Genomic DNA, 18,614 nt, shown 5'->3' with positions numbered 1-18,614 from the left:
GACCTGAGCCGAAATCAGGAGTCGGCCGCCTAACTGACTGAGCCACCCGGGCACCCCCAGAAGGAAAATTATTTTTAAGGCCCATTATGATGAAGGGGTTCCACGGTTCACCTCACCTCCTTTGGGCCCCAGTTTCACAGATGCAGGAAAAAAGCTAATCCCTGTTCAGGCGGCCGGCCCCGGACATGTCAACATCAGGAGACATGACCTGGCAAGGAAGCGGTCCTGGCTCTAGCCGTCCGGCAGCACGGCCTGGCCGACGGGTGCACGGGTGCGAGGCGGATGTGCCGCCCACGCTCGGCGTCAGTGAGGACAACCGAAGGACGTCGGTGCAGCCAGCTGTCCCCATAAGCGAGGGCATGAAACTGGCTCAGGCGGAAAGTGCGATGAATGCAGTGGGTCATTTTCATTCCGTGGAGCCTACCCTCACGGTGCCAGGGGCTGTCAGATGGGGCAGTCTCCCCAGAGACCCTCCAGGTTGCCCCTGGGCCTTTTTTTTTTTTAAATAAAGTCAATGAAGAAGCACTAAGATCTTCAGAGAAAAGCAGAAGGAAGCGAAAGGCCAGTGCTTTCCTACAGCTGTGGCGCTTTCCCCGCTGAACCCATCCTCCCTTAGAGGCGCCCCTGGGCTCTTGGCTCCTGGGCTGCAACACCCGAGGCCACACCACGGATCCTACCCCCCGGCAAGGTGCTGGCCAAACCCCCAGGGACGGGAGAGCAGGGATCCCGGGTCCTGGCCACAGAGGGACACGGCAGCCCACCCGTCACGGCACCACCTCTGCAATGTTCCCCACCGCCCCAGCTGCGGAACGCACAAACGGCTCTGGCGACACTATCTTCCTATGCATCTGCCACCTGAGCATGCTGCAGCCGGTCAAGACGGCTCCTTCCAGATCCGTAAGTCACCAACACACAGGGGCGGCAGGCATCAGAAGACCCAAGCGGAGGTTTTGGAACCCCAGCGGGCACTGCTCCCAGGTAGCCCCAGGCCCCACCTGCGGACAGGTGGTCTCACCTGGCCTGAGAAGAACCCCCTTGAGCCACTGCTGGGCCACGGGGCCGAATCGTGGCCAGCCCAGCTCTCTGGTCTCCCGATTGCCCCGAGAACTATCCTGGGGGGGGTTCCGGGGAAAGGGCGGGCCAACAGCACCCTATCTCAAGTCACCAAGAGGGCCGACCATGCTTTCCACTTTGTCTGCCACGAGCTCAGTATGCTCAAGCAGAGCTGCCCCCCTCAGCCTGCAGGACCCCCCCCCGCCCCGAGGTGCCTTGGTGCTCCAGACGACTGGCCTTCCCTCCCTCATCCCAGTAAGAGCTCTCTGCTCAGAGACATGGTCCCAAAAGCAGGATTCATCCCAGGGCCCGGGTCACATCTGTGTGTGTCCCACCTGCCTCCTCAGGCTGTTTTATTGTTCATCCAAATTCCCCAGGGAGAAATTCTAGAAACTCCTTCTAGAAGGAGATGTTCTCTTGGTGGTTCCCAAAGCAGGCAAGGCGGGTAAGGGGGCACCAAAGCCTCCCTACCACCCCGAAAGGCATTTAGAAATGCCCGTGGCCAGGGATTCAAACCATCCTGCCACAGGCAGGGCGCCCAGACCTTCCCTGGCCCCGCTGAGAAACTCCGTGAGAGCGGAGAGCTTTATGGCTCTGGTCCTTTCCTTAGCAGGCACGGAGAGAGGGCGGAGGTGCTAAGGCCACGGCTCAGCCAGTTTGAGTGGACTCTCCTCGTGGGCCTGTGTGATTTCTTTCTTAGTTGTCCAGTCCCAACATAGGGTCCTCTCCTAGATCCCCACCCTAGAGAAGAAGGGGGGTCCCAGTTCAAAGGCACTCAGGGGCCGAGCGCCGTGGATGGGCCATGAGCGGCCTCAGACCAGCTCCTGCTGCCTCCAGCACCAGCCCTGCCCCGGGGCCCCCGGAGCCCACCCAGAGCTTGACCACACACAGTCAGTCGAATTCCTGCCCAGCACAGCAAGATGACGGGCCGTCCAACAGGGTCCGATGGACTCTGCTGGGGGGTTGAGTAAAACACTAAGTGATGTTTGTAAGTTGAATTGAACAAAGATTTATTAAGCACCTACTTCGTGCCAGGCACTGTGCCAGGCGCCCTCGCTGCGCCCTGCCCCCACAGCACGCAATCTGCTCAGAAATGAAAGCCCAGGAAAGGGACGTTGTGGCAACCCTACACACTGGAGGTGGGGGGAAGCGGGCGGAGCGGATGCAGGCCACCCCCGTGCACCCACCAGCGACCTGTTCTCTTTCTCTGGACGGGTCTCACTCAGACCGCTTGAAAGCATCTTGGTCCTGACAGCGAGGGAAGCTGTCCCCCCTGCCCCGGGACCCCCGCACGGGTGCCCGGCGGGCGCTCAAATACTCCGACCGCGCTTCCGAAAAAGGAGGTGTAAAGGGTGTTCGTATTTGGATTAGAAAACGCTTTGTTCGGTTGGTGTGGTTGCAACAGCCCTTGAGAAAGATACAAACATCCCTGCCCTGACGGCGTAAACGCGTAAGGGGGACCTGGCGCGGGGTTCCTGAGTCAGCGGCGCCCCGGGGTCCGCAGCCTGGCCAGGCCGGGGAGGCGAGGGTGGACGGCGCCCCCGGGGCGCAACCGTGCGACCCCGCACCCGCGCCGAGGGGAGCGACGCCGACGGGAGGCCGCCCCCACTCCGTCCCCCCTGCGGCCCGCCCCCCGCCCCCCGCGGCCCCTAGTTGTCAGCCGCCAGCTTGGAGAGGCCGCGGCGGAAGTCGTGCAGGTCGTCAATCTTGCCGTCCAGCACCTCTAGGAAGCTCTTGACCTCCACCTTCAGGTGGCGCTGACGGTACTTACTCTCCTCAATGTCCGTCTTGAGGGAACGCACCTTGTCCTCCAGGTTCTGATTGTCTCTCTCTGCCGCCTGAAGCAAGACAAGCGGGAGGAGGGCCTGGAGCAGAGCCGAGGGGGCCCGTCCGCCGAGACCCGCAACAGCCCGGCTGTCCCCTCTCCCCGGCCTGCGAAGCCCCCAGCACGCAAGTCCGCGACCGGGGACATCAGCGCAGAATGTGGGGCGCGCCGGTGCGCCCCGCGCTCCTGCCTGTTCCCTGGCCGAGGTGCTAACAGGCAGAGTGCATGAGCCACCTCGGGCCGTCCCTACACGGAACGCAGAGCTCGGGGCCCGCGTGGGGGAGCCGGAGGCAAGGGGGCCCTTTCCCAAAGCGCCCGGCAGAGAAAGTCTGCAGGCCCAGCACAAGGGATCTTCGGCCCTGGTCCCAGGAGGGTCTGCAGAGGCCACGTGTGAGTTCCATTCCGGGAGAGAGAAATGGGACAAACGGGGCAGTGACTTATTTCCCCGGTTCCACGGAGAGGCCGAGGCCTCCCTGGCTTCAGTGAGGCGGGACGGGCTCCGGGATCAGGTGGTGTGGCCAGCGAGCCGGTCGAGCTCCTCCTAAGCGCAGGGTGGCTGTGAGTCCGTAAACGAGGGGCAGGCCTGCTCCCCCCACATCCGGGGAGCACCTGACTTTCTGGGTACACGGGAACCAGTGACTAATACTGGGCTCGCACACCTGAATAGAGCGCTCCTGAAGTCGGGGGAGGTGAAAGAGGCTGTGATCAGGAACCTGAGGCCAGTGAGGGGGCGCTGCCCAAGGTCGTGTTCAAGGTCACTGGCTGGGGAGTGGCAAGGTGGCCTCACTCTGGGTCTTACGCTCTCCGCCCTCCCTTGGGCCAGCTCCTCACCGCCCTAAGGCTCTGTGGAGACCTCTGTGGGCGGGACACAGCCCCTGCACTGCGGCCACGCACAGGACACCTTGCAGACGAGGAGAGAGCAGAAACACTGCTGAGTCCAGCCGGGGGCAGAGACGGCAACTGGCAGGCGGGTAGTGGCGGCTTCTCATGACGAGAACGTCACTCTGCTTTACCAGGGGAGCTGGGAGAGGGGGCGCCCCAGAGAAACGCGTCGCACCCCGAATTCCTTCTGGTCGGAGCCAAGACGGATGCGCCCCCACCACCCTTACCTCTAACTTCTCAGAGACGTATTCACACTCTGACACGAGCTGAGGTATGATTTCACTTTGTTTGCGGAGGTCTTTCAACTCCTAAGGGGACAGAAGTTTGAAAAAGGATGGGAAAGTCAGATAAAACGCCTCCTTGAAAGCCCACGATCCGTGTGCACATTAGCGGAAGCAGCTCCTGACGTCCTCGATAATAACAAAGGCGGTGGAGTTAACACTCAGCACACGGGCAATCCTGTTACGTGCATTATCGTAGCCGACGTCTGAACACCGCCACAAAGAGACGGCTTCTTAGCATCCCCATCTGCTAGATAGGGAAACGGAGGCTGGGAGGTTTGGCGCCTTGCCCACGGTCTCCAGCATCTGTGCACTTAGTGGTCCTGCCCCCCCCAAAAAACAAATGCCCGCACGGCGGGGGCTCTCGCTGCGTTAGCCAGACAGCAGAACTCTACTTGTGACGGCAGCTCACCTATAAACGTTCCCAACTGTTTCGTCAACGTGCGGCTCCCCCTCGGGCCCGAGCCTCGGTGAAGCTCTCGGCTGGCCCCCGTGCTGACGTCCAGGCAGCTGCCCCCCAGGGCCGGTCACGTCCCCCCACCCCGACACCTGCCGTGTCCTGGGTGCACAGCGCCCACGGGCGCCTCTACTCACCGTCTCCTTCTCCCGCAGTTCCGACTCCAGCTCCTCGATTCTCCTCTTGAGCTGCGTGTTCCTCTCCTTCTCTCTGGTTATCTCGCCGCACTGCTCCTCCAGCTCGTCAATCTGTAACAAACACCGCAGGCTGGAGCAGGGAGGCTCGTTTACTTGGGTCATGGAGCAAAAGATCACCGCGGCCGTTGAGGCTGTCTTTTACAATGAACCGTGTATGAACCCACTTACACGCTGTTCCTGTGCTTGCCCACAGACCCCGTGTGGCTCCCCACAGGGCTGTCCGCCCTGCCCTGCGTGCCCGAGACGCCCTGCCTAATGCCGGCAGGGCCACGGCAGTCACAAAACCCGGCCACAGGACCCGCCGGGCCTCCGGTTTGCTCTCACCGCCCCGGGACAGGAACGGCAGGTTTGCTTTAAAGGATTCGTCCCGAGTAGGGGCCAGATGTCCCACGAATCTATCTGCTTCTCCCCATAATGATTTTTTACACCATTTGATCGTGTCCTGAATTATTCTATTTCATCTCAAAGGTTTAAGACAGCAGGGAAGAGAATCAATTAACGCTGTGGGACAGCGGCCCCCAAATGAGACGCAATGACATTTCAAACATTTTAAACCAGGGTGACCTTTCCTTACTGACGCACACCGGAAGGGCCTGGCCTGTGAGCGAGCCTCCTCTGGGAGAACTGAGAGGGGCAGACTGGACCGGCAAGTCTCCAGAGCTCATTCTTCTCCCCTTCCCTGGCCTGACCCCTCAGACAGGGTTCAAAGGCCTCACAGCCTTGGCCTGGCCGTCCGACGCCGAGTGCTTCCCAGCGGCCAGAGCGTGTGTGCAGAGAGCATGATGGAAGGGAGCCAACGGTAACACAAAGCACCACACTGATGGGGTCCCACAAGCAGGCGGCAGCCCTCGAGGGGAAGGGCGCCGGGCGGTCAGGATGACGACACTTTCAGAGGCGGCTGCACGCCAGCCCCCGGAGTCTGAACCCCCAGCCCCAGGAGCCACTGGGGACTCCACCAACTTCCACCTTGTGCCCTAGAAATCAAGTTCCCAGTGCTTCCCGTCGAGGGAGCAAACTCTAAGGGGTGAACTTCCTCTCCTCCCCGCGTTACACTCGCACGAAGGGCGAGAGCCAGCTCTCTGCTCGGGAAGAGAAGGATGGGCAATCGGGGCCGCGGGCAGACAGACCGGCCAGGCCCGGGAGGGAACGCACGGCAGTCCAGCACCTGGCCTGGCGCCCTCACGGGCAGCACTGAGGCACTGACGTGAAAAAACGACACTGGGCAGTTTTATGTGCCAACTGTAGCCACGTGAGATGGGCAAGCAGGGGAGCGGCCTCTGGTGGCTCCATTCAGGCCGGTGGGCAGGTTACAAACGGGGGGCAGGGGGGTGAAGGCCCGTCTCAGGGTGATGTGTCCCCCTGAAATCCCACACTTACACGGCAGCCGCTGTCCACGGCCTGCCTGATAAATGGGCTGAGCATCGAAACACGGCCACACGGAGACCCCTGGGGTCTCAACTGGGGATTTTCTGGCCGCCCCACAACTACCTCATCGACTCAGCCCCACCACGAAGAGCGCGAGCGACTAATTACAGGGAAGGCTGCAGACGATCGGAGGCCTGCTCGGATCACTCAGCTCACACTTCAGGCGCCATACGCCTTGGCCCACTTCCCAGTCCATGTTCTCAGACACAGTGATATGCACGGAAGTAGGGTTGCTGAGTGAACGCTCCTCGCAGTCTCCCGGATCTATTTTCTTCCTTCACCCTCTGGATCCCTTTTCTCTACCGAAGATCAGCGCACCGCAGAACATGCCCAGGGAGGGCCGCCCCCAGCTAGCATCAGAGGGACAAGGCTGGAGGCTCCCGTGGGTTTGTCTTCTCCTTTGCAAAGCAGCGGTGAAACCCGGCTCACTCACTCGTGCTCCTCCTCGGGAAAGTGGGGGGGGGAGTTCCAAGGGGAGCGACAGCGAGTCTTCCTGCCGCCACGGCGGGGGCGGGGGGGCGGCGAGTGAGGGCGGCGGGGAGAGAGAAGCGGAACGGGGACCCCCGTCCCCGGGGCGCCCCGGCACCCACCTTGCTCCGGAGCCGGTCGTTCTCGTCGCGGCAGATGGAGAACTGCCGCTTCCACTGCTCCGCGCTGGCGGCCGACTCCTGCAGCGCCGCGCTCAGCCGGGCGTTGCTCTCCCGCAGGGTTTGCAGCTCCAGCTCCCATTTCTTCACATTGGCGGCACTGCGGGCGGGCCCAGGCGGTGACCCGGACGCCGGGCGCCAGCCACCCCGCTCTACCCGCCCTGCCACCCCCTCCTGCCTCTGGGGGCCACACCCCGGCCCCCCGGCGGGCCGGCCAGGAGGACCAGGTGCCAGGAAGGGCTGGCGCCTCTCTAGTGCCAACAGGTCACCTTGCCGGGCTAGCGCTTTAGGAGAGAACGAAACTCTTGGAGGAGGAGGAGCCGAAGCTAAGAAGGAAGCCACGGGGTGCGGGGAGGACCCCCTCACTCCACTCCCTACTGAGCCCCTGCCCCAGAACCCTCTGTCCCGTCCCTTCCTCAAGGGAGCCCCAAAGCCACAGGCTCTGAAGCGGGTCTCCGAGAGTCTCACGAGTCCCCGACACCCCAGGACCCCGGGTGTGACAGGCAGCCCGGCTCCGGATGATAACCTGTACCCCCTCCAAGCCTGCTGGGGAATCCAGAGCCGATGACCAGAGGGCGGAGGGGACAGTGATAGCGTGGGTCCCCCTCAGGGGCGGGGGAGGACCACAGGTCTGCAGGACACCTCCACGGGACCAAAACAACCTCCTGTTTGTCTTTCATCCAACGTGCTCCACTAGGAAGTAGTTTCAAGAAACAAACTGCAATCAGGCTCCCCTCAGGGGCTGCTGGCTTTCCTGTTCCTTCTGTCTCCTGGCTTTGCAGCCCACCCGAGTGCGGAGCTGCAGGTGCCCCGAGGCCAGGGCTGCTCAGGACGCACAGGACCCACGGGACACGCGGGGCGTGCCCTGCTCAAAGTGTCCGGCTTCTAATCAACCCTGCTGGCTGAAGTCACTTCTGTCTCGAAAGGCCTTTTTGGGGGCTGGGTGAGGGGTAAGTAAATAGGACTGTATCTCAATAATCTGGTTATCTTCCATCCCACAGCTTCAAGGACGTAGGGACGTGACTAGAAATTCAAGCTTTCAGTTTCAAGCACCACAGGCAAAAAAGAAAAAAAAAAAAGTAAAATGAAATCTGATTAATTTCAGAGTTGATGATTGAGAATTTAAGCTGATTTAGGGAAATGGCTTCACACCCATTCCTATAATGCTCTTGTTCATTAAGTTGGGATTTAAAAACCTTTGTTTTTAGGGGTGAAACGTTTTCATCCAAGAAGTATCTTGTGTCTTAAACAACAAAAGAGTGAAAAGCAGGCAGGACGGTGGAGAAATTGACTAGCCATGTGACCTTAGGCAAGGACTCACTTTACCCCTGGGACTCAGTTTCCTCATCTGTAAAATGGAGATATTAGTATGATCCAGCTTTTCAATGGGTCTAGTCTGGGGAGAGCAGCTTCTCAGCCACAGAAGGGCTGGGAGAAGCTGGCCAAGCCCCTGCCCGGGGCGGGGACAGGATGATTCCCAAGGACCGCAGCTCTGAGCGTGCTCATGGGGCCAGCCCAGCCGTCAGGAAATGGGCCACATTCTCAAGGTAGGAAAACTGTAAGCGCGGCCTGTGTAGTCATTAAAAATTAAAATCGTGTTATGTATCATATGATCTCACTGATATGAGGAGTTCTTAATCTCAGGAAACAAACTGAGGGTTGCTGGAGTGGTGGGGGGTGGGAGGGATGGGGTGGCTGGGTGATAGACTTTGGGGAGGGTATGTGCTATGGTGAGCGCTGTGAATTGTGTAAGACTGATGAATCACAGATCTGTACCTCTGAAACAAATAATACATCATATGTTAAAAAAAAAAGATAGGAAGGGAAAAATGAAGGGGGGGAAATCGGAGGGGGAGACGAACCATTAGAGACTATGGACTCTGAGAAACAAACCGAGGGTTCTAGAGGGGAGGGGGTGGGGGGATGGGTTAGCCTGGTGATGGGTATTAAAGAGGGCACATTCTGCATGGAGCACTGGGTGTTATACGCAGACAATGAATCATGGAACACTACATCAAAAACTAATGATGTAATATATGGTGATTAACTAATAAAATAAAATAAAAAAACAAAATTAAAATCATGTTGATATTATTATGGGGACTGTGTTAAATTTATACATCAATTTAGGGGGAACGGATTCTTTTTAAAATACGAAGGCATTTCTACCACCTCCCAATAGAATATATCTTTCTATTTGTTTAATTATTCATTTATGGTCCTCAAAATCATTTTACAACTTTCTTCACAGAGATACTGTGCCCTTAAGTTTTCTGTATTTTATGTTTCTAGTTCATGTAATTGATGGTTCTAGTTCGTATTGTAAAGGAAATCTCTTCCTCAAATACATATTCTATGTGATGTTTGTACATAGAAAAGCTATTGATTTTTGTGCAAGGTTGTATTATTTTTAACAGGTTTTTATAGGTTTTTCTTGGATGTTCGAGATTCAGTCTTATGCTATACAAATAAATGATACATTTGGCTCCTCAAAAGCCAAAACAAAACACAAGAACAGGGACACGTCTCTCTCACACTTAGACACACACGCGCACGTCTTCCACATGCTGTGTACTCTCCCACACACTCAGGCAGACACACACACACACTCCTGGTCTGGTCGGCCAGACAGAGAACAGCCATGAAGCCAGCTGGCCTTCCTTTGGCCCACAGACAAGACCAGACACTCTGAGCAGGACCCAGTCTCCTCGTGAAACCCCGCCTGGCGGCAAAGGCTGCGGGGAGGCACTGACCTTGGAGAAAATGCCATCTGGATTTAAATACCCGTACCTCTGTGTCAAGGCGATCTTCAGCTTGTCGTTCTCAGACCTGAGGTGCGTGTCAGCAGGACCCACATGAGAGGCCTTTTCATCGTCTGTCCCGTTGACGCTGGACACCTGCGGAGAAGACGGGGTTTCACACCCAGACTCCTGGCCAAAGTGAGTTACCTTCACACACTACTGCTCGCAGTAGCAGCAAATCAGGCATAATGAGAGAGTGTGTTCGTGAGCCGGGGAGAACCAACTCATCAGGACGCGGCAAAGACTAGCACGAGAGGCTATTAATCACTAAATTCTACCTCTGAAACTTAATTAAAAAAAAAAAAAGAACCATGGAAAAGGCTCGGAGGAGTCCAGGGGAATCTGAGAAAGTCTGTGAACTTTATTGACCAGAGTGCACCTGGGGCCCTGGGGCCATCTCGTTACTCAGCTTTACAGATCCATCGACAAGCTTGCATACCTGCTCTCCCTGATTTAACACAGAAGCCACGGATGAGAGGGAGAGCAGGGGTTTACAACAGGGAACAAGAAACAGTGAATGAGGAAAAAAGAAAAAGTATTTTCAAAGCAAGGACAACTTACAGCCCCTGGGGCCAGAGAGAGAACAAGACGCACAAAACAACCAGGGATCAGATATGGATGCGCGCACGGCCCCCACGGCTCGTTAGCATTATTATGAATATTCTCAAATATTTTCTGTAATAAGTCATACCACAGGGAGGTAAAATCTCATCTGATCTTGGATAAGATCTTAGATCTTATTTAGCCTCCACTGAGCATAAAGGCAAAGGAAGGAACCATGAAGGGAATGATGCATACATTTGACTAACGCTAAATTTCTGCACTGTAAAAAAAAAAAAAAATGTCATAAACAAAATAAAAAATGCACAAAAACCCGGGGAAAATATCTGCTGCTGAGCATTTGCATATATGAAAAATAAGATGTTAATACCTTTCCTATATTGAAAAACTCTTAGGGGCCCTGTCTTTTAGACCCACACGCTGACATATTTATGGATGAAATAAGATGTTTAAGATTTGCTTAAAATTTAGGGGGAGGGGGATGGGGGCACGACGAAACAATTGATCATAAATTCCTAATTGTTAAAGCTGATCTGTGTGTCCCATGGAGGTTCATTATACAACTCTGCCTAGCTTTGAATATGTTCAAAAATATCCATGTTAAAAAATAAAATTCTTAGAAATCAACACAAAAAGGGGGTGCTTGGGTGGCTCAGTCGAAGCGTCTGCCTTCAGCTCAGGTCATGATCCCGGGGTCCTGGGATTGAGCCCCGTGTCAGGCTCCCTGCTTAGCAGGGAGTCTGCTTCTCCCTCGCTCTCTGCCCCTCCCCCCAATCCTATCTCCGTTCGCTTGTGTTTACGCTCTCTTTCAAATAAATAAAATCTTAAAAAAAAAGAAATCAACACAAAAAGATGAACACTTTAATCTTTTTAAAAAAGGAAAAAAATACACAATTGACATTTACAGAAGAAGAAATGGATAGAATCAATAGACACAAAAAATATTTAATCTCACTGGTAAAGAAATGCAAAATGAAAAAAGCCAACAGAATACATTTTTCTTCTGTCAAGTCAACAAAGCTTTGTTGGTGAGAGTGTGGGAGGAAAAAAATCGCTCTCAGTCACTGCTGGTGGGAGTTAGAATCATACATTTCTGTAGGTTAAGTCGGCAGTATTTACCAAAGCTTTTAAAATGTCCCTGTCTTTTAATCCAATACTTGCACTTCAAGAATTTATCCTGCAGAAATTACCGAATGCACAGAGATGTGCAAGGACGTTGATCACAGTGTCATTTGTATTAATGAAAATTAGAAACCACATCGATATCTCAAAGTGTAGGTTAATGGAATAAGTTGCAATACAGACAAATACTAGTCATTAAGACAGTTTTGAAAAGGGATATTTGAAAACACAGGGGAATGATCATGAAATATAAAGTAAAAAGGTTAGGGGCGCCTGGGTGGCTCAGTCATTAAGCGGCTGCCTTCGGCTCAGGTCATGATCCCAGGGTGCTGGGATCGAGCCCCACATCGGGCTCCCTGCTCCGCGGGGAGCCTGCTTCTCCCTGTCCCACTCCCCCTGCTTGTGTTCCCTCTCTCGCTATCTCTCTCTGTCAAATAAATACATAAAATCTTTAGGAAAAAAAATAAAGTAAAAAGGTTAAAAAGAACGATATAAAAATATACTAGAAAAGTATATCAGGAAGATACACACCAAAACATTAACAATATCTTTGTGTGGTGAGAAAGCAGATCATTCTTATTCTCTTCTTTAGAGTATAGCATAGTTTTGATTTCTGCGGTAAATATCTATTGCTTTTACATTACATCACATACATAAGACCCACATAAAATGTTTAAGATCTTCAAATATTTGGAAAACTTGGCCAAAGTGTTCATTCCCTAAGAGATTCAGGAAAGCAAGCAATTGTATGATTTCTAATAAAAATGCAAAGAAAAGTGTACAATGATCTCTACATCTGGGGAAACATCAGGAAGATAAATAAAAACTAAAGCTTGGAGACAAAAAATTGATATACAATTAATACATATATATAAATAGCACTTTATGGGTATAGTTGATTTTTTTAAGGTTTAAAATACTTTTTTGGGGGGGGGTTGCCTGGGTGGCTCAGTCAACTAAGCATCCGACTCTTGGTTTCAGCTCAGGTCATGATCTCAGGGTCACGAGACAGAGCCCCACGTCGGGCTCCGTGCTCAGCAGGGAACCTGCTTGAGATTCTCCCTCTCCCTCTGCTCCTCCCCCCATGCCCATGCTCTTTCTCTCAAATAAATCTTTAAAAAATAAAATAAAATAAAATACCTTTTTTTGGAAAAACAAACATTAAAACAGAAACCTTATATAAAGAACTTCTGATTATTGAAGTTTAAAGATATTGCTATAATAAGCAGTGTTCAGAAAAAGACTGTATTAGAAACTCTAGATTACGGACCATTTCCGGTGTCCAACTTTAAAGGTCCTCAGCGATTACTCAGTATGGTAATTAGTATATGAAATTAACAGTATCACTCAGATTATATTAAAGATTCTTTGGAAAGATTCAGGAAAGTTCCTGTCCACCTGAAGCCTAATACACATTCCATAAATTCACACAGGGCATCTTTTATATGCTGAGCCAGGATAGGCGCTGGGAAACCCTGGGTCCTCAGGGCCAGCCCCAGCAGTGGAGAAACCCAGAGCCCTCTGCTCTGCAGCACGGACAGGCTGAGTGTGCTCCTGCCTCGGGTTCAGTGATGGGGAGAGCTCTCCTTCTTGGCGGTCTTCACTTGCTCTCTTCCCACAGCTGGGTGCATTTCCCCAGGCTCTAGCTTTACCCTCTTCTCCCCACTGCTTCTTCTTCTTCTTCTTTTTTTTTTTTTTAAGATTTTATTTATTTATTTGCCAAAGAGAGAGAGAGCACAAGCAGGGGGAGCAGCAGGGAGAGGGAGAAGCAGGCTCCCCGCTGAGCAAAAAGCCTGATGTGGGACTTGATCCCAGGACCCTGGGATCATGACCTGAGCCGACGGCAGACGCTTCACCGACTGAGCCACCGAGGCGCACCTCCCTCCCCACTGCTTCTCGGTACACACAATATGACTTCAGCTATTATTTTTTCAAAGCAGACAGTCAAGTTGAAAATGTCAATCTTGACAGCTCAAGATGCCCAGTCTCCTGGTTCTCTTCCCACGGGCTGTCCCCAACATCCGTCCCTTCCTCTTTACCCCTGTGGCTGCGTCCTTGCCAACCTTCCTGCTGTCTGTGGTTCCCTGACTTCCTCACCACCTGTGAGCAACCCTCATGTCAATTCCAGAGAAGCAGTCATGCAACACCTCCAAGGTCTGCCCAAACTCCCCAATAACAATTAAGTAAATAATAATTAATAAACTAGTAATGAAGAATTCCAGGTCTTCTGCAGAATCTCCAGGTGCATCTCTAATTCCTCCCACAGCGCACCTCTCTCTCGGCCGGGAGTCTGCTGCACCATGCTTATTCCTAACCCTGAACCTTCCCCCCTCCCCCGATGTCTCCCCTTCCCTGTCTCTATGCACAGAACCTTACCACTTGGTCAAGCCTTCTGCCCACCACTACATACACCAAACCAGACATCAAGAATGTAGGTATTTTTACTTCGGGTTAAAATAGATTCCTTTCAATCATCACACTTTTAAGTAGACAGAATGAATACTCAATTTCTGGCAAAGGGGTACCTCCTTTGCTAATCCAGAGCTGTTAGAATACCATCTCCCATCCGACTTTGTTAAAACAGGGAGATAGAGACAGGGGTTCTCTAGCATCAGCCAAGTTTTCTGTCTCGAGGGCACAAGGTACCCGTATTCGTCAACGCACATCCTTTGTGTAGACTCACACACTGCCTCGTCTCTGGTATTGAAACATAGTGACAAAGAATGCCTCTTAGCAGCCAGGGGCATGCAGCAGTTCTAATCTCATGAACTGCTTTCTGTCAAAAGTACATCAGCGCATATGGAAAATTCAAGAGTCTCATACAAACATGTCATATCACCTCAGTGGGAGCAGGCGAACAGTCAAAAAAAGCCTTCAAAATGCCCTCCTGCTAGAAGTCCCTATTTCTCGTCAAAAGTGACAAGGAACAAAGAGTCCCAATTACTGATCACACTCAGATTTATTTTGTACACACATTACTTACCTGGGAATGATTGCTCGAGGTCTCGATTTTCTCCTGGGACTTGTCTCTGGCTAGTTTGGCAGCTTCTTTCACCTCCTGAAATTTCTCTGCAAACTGAACATGAACAGGAGTTACTGAGGTTGTTCTCAACCTCACACATGGCTGGTCTTCAGAACCCACCTTTGTTGCTTTGCATTTATTTTAAGTCAAAAAACTCTGTATAAATCCAGAAAAATAATTTTGAGATTAAAAAGAAATGAACATAAGGAATGCTTCTTCCAGTAAACTACCAGCCCAGGTCAGATCTGAATCTTTTTTTTTTTTTAAGATTTATTTATTTGAGAGAGAGAGAGAGAGTGCATGCGCATGGGGGAGAGGCAGAAGGAGAGAGAATCTCAAGTCAACTCCCCGCTGAGCACAGAGACTAACACGGGGCTCGATCCCAGGACCCTGAGATCATGACCTGAGCTGAAACCAAGAGTGGGCTGCTTAACTGAGCCACCCAGGCGCCTTTGATCTGAATCATTTCTAAGCTGCTGAAGCTAGTTTAATAATGAAGTACTAAAAACAAACACCTCCAGTGAACAGTAACTCATAGAAATGCAGGAACATAACTATAGCTGTAGCACAGAAGGGATCCACGAAAAACTTCGTCATCTCTATGGAAAGATCCAAGAACTTCTACAATATGACAGAAACCAACAAGATCCCAAGAGTTGGGGAGAAGAAACTGTTCTAGATTTTAAAAGCTTAAGATATAAAATAGCAAAATGCAAAACAGCAAAAGGCAACATGCAGCCTCTGACCGTATCCTGTGCTGAACAGACCACCTGTAATTGGGGGGCAACTGGGGCACCTGGGTGGCTCAGCTGGTTGAGCGTCTGGCTCTTGGTTTCAGCTCAGGTCAAGATCTCAGGGTCGTGGGATCAAGCCCCACTTCCGGCTCTTTGTTCAGTGCGGAGTCTGCTTCAGATTCTCTCTCCCTCTGCCCCTCCCTACACATGCTCACTCTCTAAAATCAATAAATAAAGTCTTAAAAAAAAAAAAAGGCCAATGATGTTATGGTCATGAGGGAAAATGTCATTATTTTTTTTAGAGATAGTTACTGAAATGTCTTGATGTCCGCGATGTGCTTGAAAATACTTCAACAACAATAAAATAAATGAAGAAATGTGGCGAATGCTAACAAGGGTTAAGTCTAGTGATATGTATATGGGTGTTTATCATACGATGCTCTCTACTTAAAAAAAATGTTTCTAATATTTTCATAATAAAAAAAAAATCTTCAAATGCCAGAGCAATCAAATCAATCACGGGCTTACAGACCTTGACAAGATAACTGATTTTAATTAGCAAATACACTGTTGGAGCAGAGAACATTCTGTGATGGATGATGCTGGCATTACAAAGCAAGAGAGAGCTACATGCGATTGCTGAGGAACACAAAGAGCTGGCAAGGTGCAAGGCTACCCACAATTCTACGGCTTTTGCTGAGAACGCATTAATTTCGGGGTGCGGGCTACCCTCTCAGTATCTTCACGACGCAGGCGGCAGTGGTCTGCTTTGGGAAACCACGCCAGATGACAGACAGCGGTGAACAGGGCGCCCTGGCTGGAGCAGAGAAGGCCAGCCCTTCCGCTCCGGCCCGAGTTGCTCCTGCATGACCGTAAATAAAGCCAGAGCCACGGGGCTTCGTATTTAACCATCCCACAGCTGCCGGAGGAAAGTCACGTTACTTGTTTAACACACGTGAGGTCCAGCAGGGAGGGACAGGGCCCCTCCCCACCCTGCTTCCTTTTAGGGGGCCCTTAAAGGGAACACATTGTGTCAGAAACTCCTTGATGGCAGGCTCCGTGCCTCTTCTCTCAGCATCCTTGCCAACAGCTGCAGGAAGCAGGCTCAAATCAGTGCGTTCGGTGAATGAAGGAACTCTGGGTTCTAGACCCACACCTCCCACCCCGGCCACTTGAGAGACAACTCACATCAAAGGCTCCGGTCTAGTCTAAGAATGGTGCAGCTCTTCTTTTGCTGCACAAATGAGAAAGCGCTCGGTGAGGAGCTGTGGTTCGGGGTCTGGGAGTATTCCGCTCCCTCCTCCTGCTTCCTGAGCTTACCTGACCGGATCCACCCAGGAATAAGCAGGGCATCCCTCGGAACAGGAACACTATCCCAGAAGAGGTTTTGTGCAGCCACCATAAAGACCTTTCAATCTTATTAAGACATTAAAAGATTGGATTTGGGGCTCCTGGGTGGCTCAGTCGTTAAGCGTCTGCCTTCGGCTCAGGTCACGATCCCAGAGTCCTGGGATCAAACCCGCATCGGGCTCCCTGCTCTGCAGGGAGCCGCTCCTCCCTGTCTCACTTCCCCTGCTTGTGTTCTCTCTCTCGCTGCGTCTCTCTCTGTCAAATAAATAAATAAAATCTTTTAAAAAAATAAAAATGAAAGATTGGATTTTTAAAGGTCTTATTTTCAATGTTTTTGTGCCCAGTATCAATTAAAAGTCAAATGTGATTTGAAGAAAACTGTAAGAGACACCCTCACGAACTGAGTCTCAGCCATGCTGTACTCAGTGAGGGGAGGGATGCCTCTCTCCCTGCAAGCATCTTCATGTTTCGCCAGGCTACCCAACCAAAAGCGCTCTCTTTTTCACAGATCCTTCTTGTCCCTGTCAGGGTCCCTTTCTCTCATGGGTCTTATTTGAAGTTGCTTTTAAACTAGGTGGGAAATGTCATTAACCAGTGTCACGCTCATTCAGTCAACAAACATGGTCCAAGCACCACTCACTCCTTCAGTGAACAAGTGTTTCCACTGTCCCTGAGTCGGGCCGTGCACGAAGCTGGGTGCGGGGGCGAGTACACCGTGCAACTATCAGATACGGCTCTGTCTCCCAGGAGGCCAAGAGTTGAGTAGAAGACGACACTAGCAACCAAGTCAGTACATAAAATTCTGCCAGGCTTTCACAGAGCAAGTCACTTCTGGACAGAGCTTGGGGCCTCCGTCCCCTCTGACTCCTACTTCAACCCTGAACATCCCTACCTGGTGAAGATCTTAGTTCTACTCTTGGAGACTCTTAGCCTAGGATATAAACCTTCAGCTCCAATGGCTTCTTCCTTCTTTGTCCCCGGACCCCTTCACGGCCCTACCCTGCTCCCCTGGACCCTCAGGACAACCACATCTATATGTTAACAAGTTTAATGGCTTCTTAACACATGTTCTCTCTTTGGCTCCTCACCACCATTCTGTAGGACAGGGATTCTCATCTATGGTGTCCAGATAAGAAAGTGCAGCCTCAGAGAGGTGGGTCAAGCCCATGGTCACACAGCTAATAAATGGTAAACCTGAACTTGGGCCCAGATCCGTCTTCCACATATCCGGTTACCATCTTCAGCCAACAAGGATACCAAGAGTCTTGCCCATAGCAGTTGCTAAGTATTTACGGATTTGATTTTCCATTTGCAAAGAGAAGCCGCATAACTTTACAATGTAAAATAGAATTGTACTCGTGGGGCACCTGGGTGGCTCAGTCGTTAAGCGTCTGCCTTCGGCTCAGGTCATGATCCCAGGGTCCTGGGATCGAGCCCCGCATCGGGCTCCCTGCTCTGCCAGGAGCCTGCTTCTCCCTCTCCCACTCCGCCTGCTTGTGTTCCCTCTCTAGCTGTCTCTCTCTCTCTGTCAAATAAATAAAATAAAATCTTTAAAAAAAAAAAAAAAAGAATTGTACTCGCTCCCTCTTTAAAAGAAAATTACTTATCAAGGCTTCAACTCAAAACAGGCCACGGGGAACTTTACAGCCAAGACAAGGCCCGAGGCACAGAACACTAGGTAAGGATTGGGGACCCGACTAGTTCCGACTCCTCTCCTCAGCTCCATCAAGTAACTGTCCTTCTCGGTCATAAAAGGGAGCCTGCAAACAACTGTCACACGTATACCTAAACACACATCCCTACGGGACCGCAGAGTGATGCTGTTGGTATCAGTAATACCAGCCTAGAACATCTCAGCAAAGGGAAAAGGACGCATATTCTTGGCTCACAGGGACAAGAAGAGAAGAGCAGCTGGAGGGTCCAGTCTCACCACGCACTCCCAGCCACCCTCGGGTGCTCAGGATACAGATGGGGACAGGTGGGTCCCCCAACGGCCAACGTCACACAGGCCATCGACACCAACACCAGACACTACGGTGTCCTGAGACCTACCTGCTTAACAGCTAGCTTAGGTAAGCTGCTCCACCCTGACCCTTATCAGCCTTCCAAATGCAGGCCACTGAACCACGCGGGGCCCCGGCCTCCTCATCTACACGACGGGGGCAATAATGTACCTCCGTGGACCACCGGAGGAGAAGAGATGGGGCTTTGCTGGGTGCGTGGCAGGGGCTCAACAAAGGGAACGCTGGCATCTCTG

The 18,614-nt window shown here is 52.1% G+C and overlaps 1 protein-coding gene across 9 annotated transcripts in view; it reads right to left on the bottom strand.

Annotated features, from left to right (window-relative positions):
• Positions 1-20: 20 nt before the first annotated feature.
• HOMER2 (homer scaffold protein 2) overlaps positions 21-18,614 on the bottom strand; it is a 114,648-nt gene continuing 96,054 nt past the window's right edge. For all 9 annotated transcript variants that reach the window (XM_032392009.1, XM_032392005.1, XM_032392011.1 and 6 more), the window contains 6 exons: positions 14,235-14,327; positions 9,558-9,664; positions 6,711-6,867; positions 4,636-4,746; positions 3,988-4,068; positions 21-2,891 (listed from right to left, as the gene is read on the bottom strand). In XM_032392009.1, coding sequence (XP_032247900.1) covers positions 2,703-2,891; positions 3,988-4,068; positions 4,636-4,746; positions 6,711-6,867; positions 9,558-9,664; positions 14,235-14,327 — 738 coding nt within the window. In that variant the 3' untranslated portion in view covers positions 21-2,702. The remainder of the gene's footprint in view (positions 2,892-3,987; positions 4,069-4,635; positions 4,747-6,710; positions 6,868-9,557; positions 9,665-14,234; positions 14,328-18,614) is intronic.

The sequence above is a fragment of the Phoca vitulina genome, unplaced genomic scaffold, assembly GCF_004348235.1.
Source record: "Phoca vitulina isolate PV1807 unplaced genomic scaffold, GSC_HSeal_1.0 scaffold65, whole genome shotgun sequence".
NCBI classification, from domain to species: Eukaryota; Metazoa; Chordata; class Mammalia; order Carnivora; family Phocidae; genus Phoca; species Phoca vitulina.
Note: the sequence above shows the minus strand (reverse complement) of the source record. Positions and strands in the feature narration are given on the sequence as shown.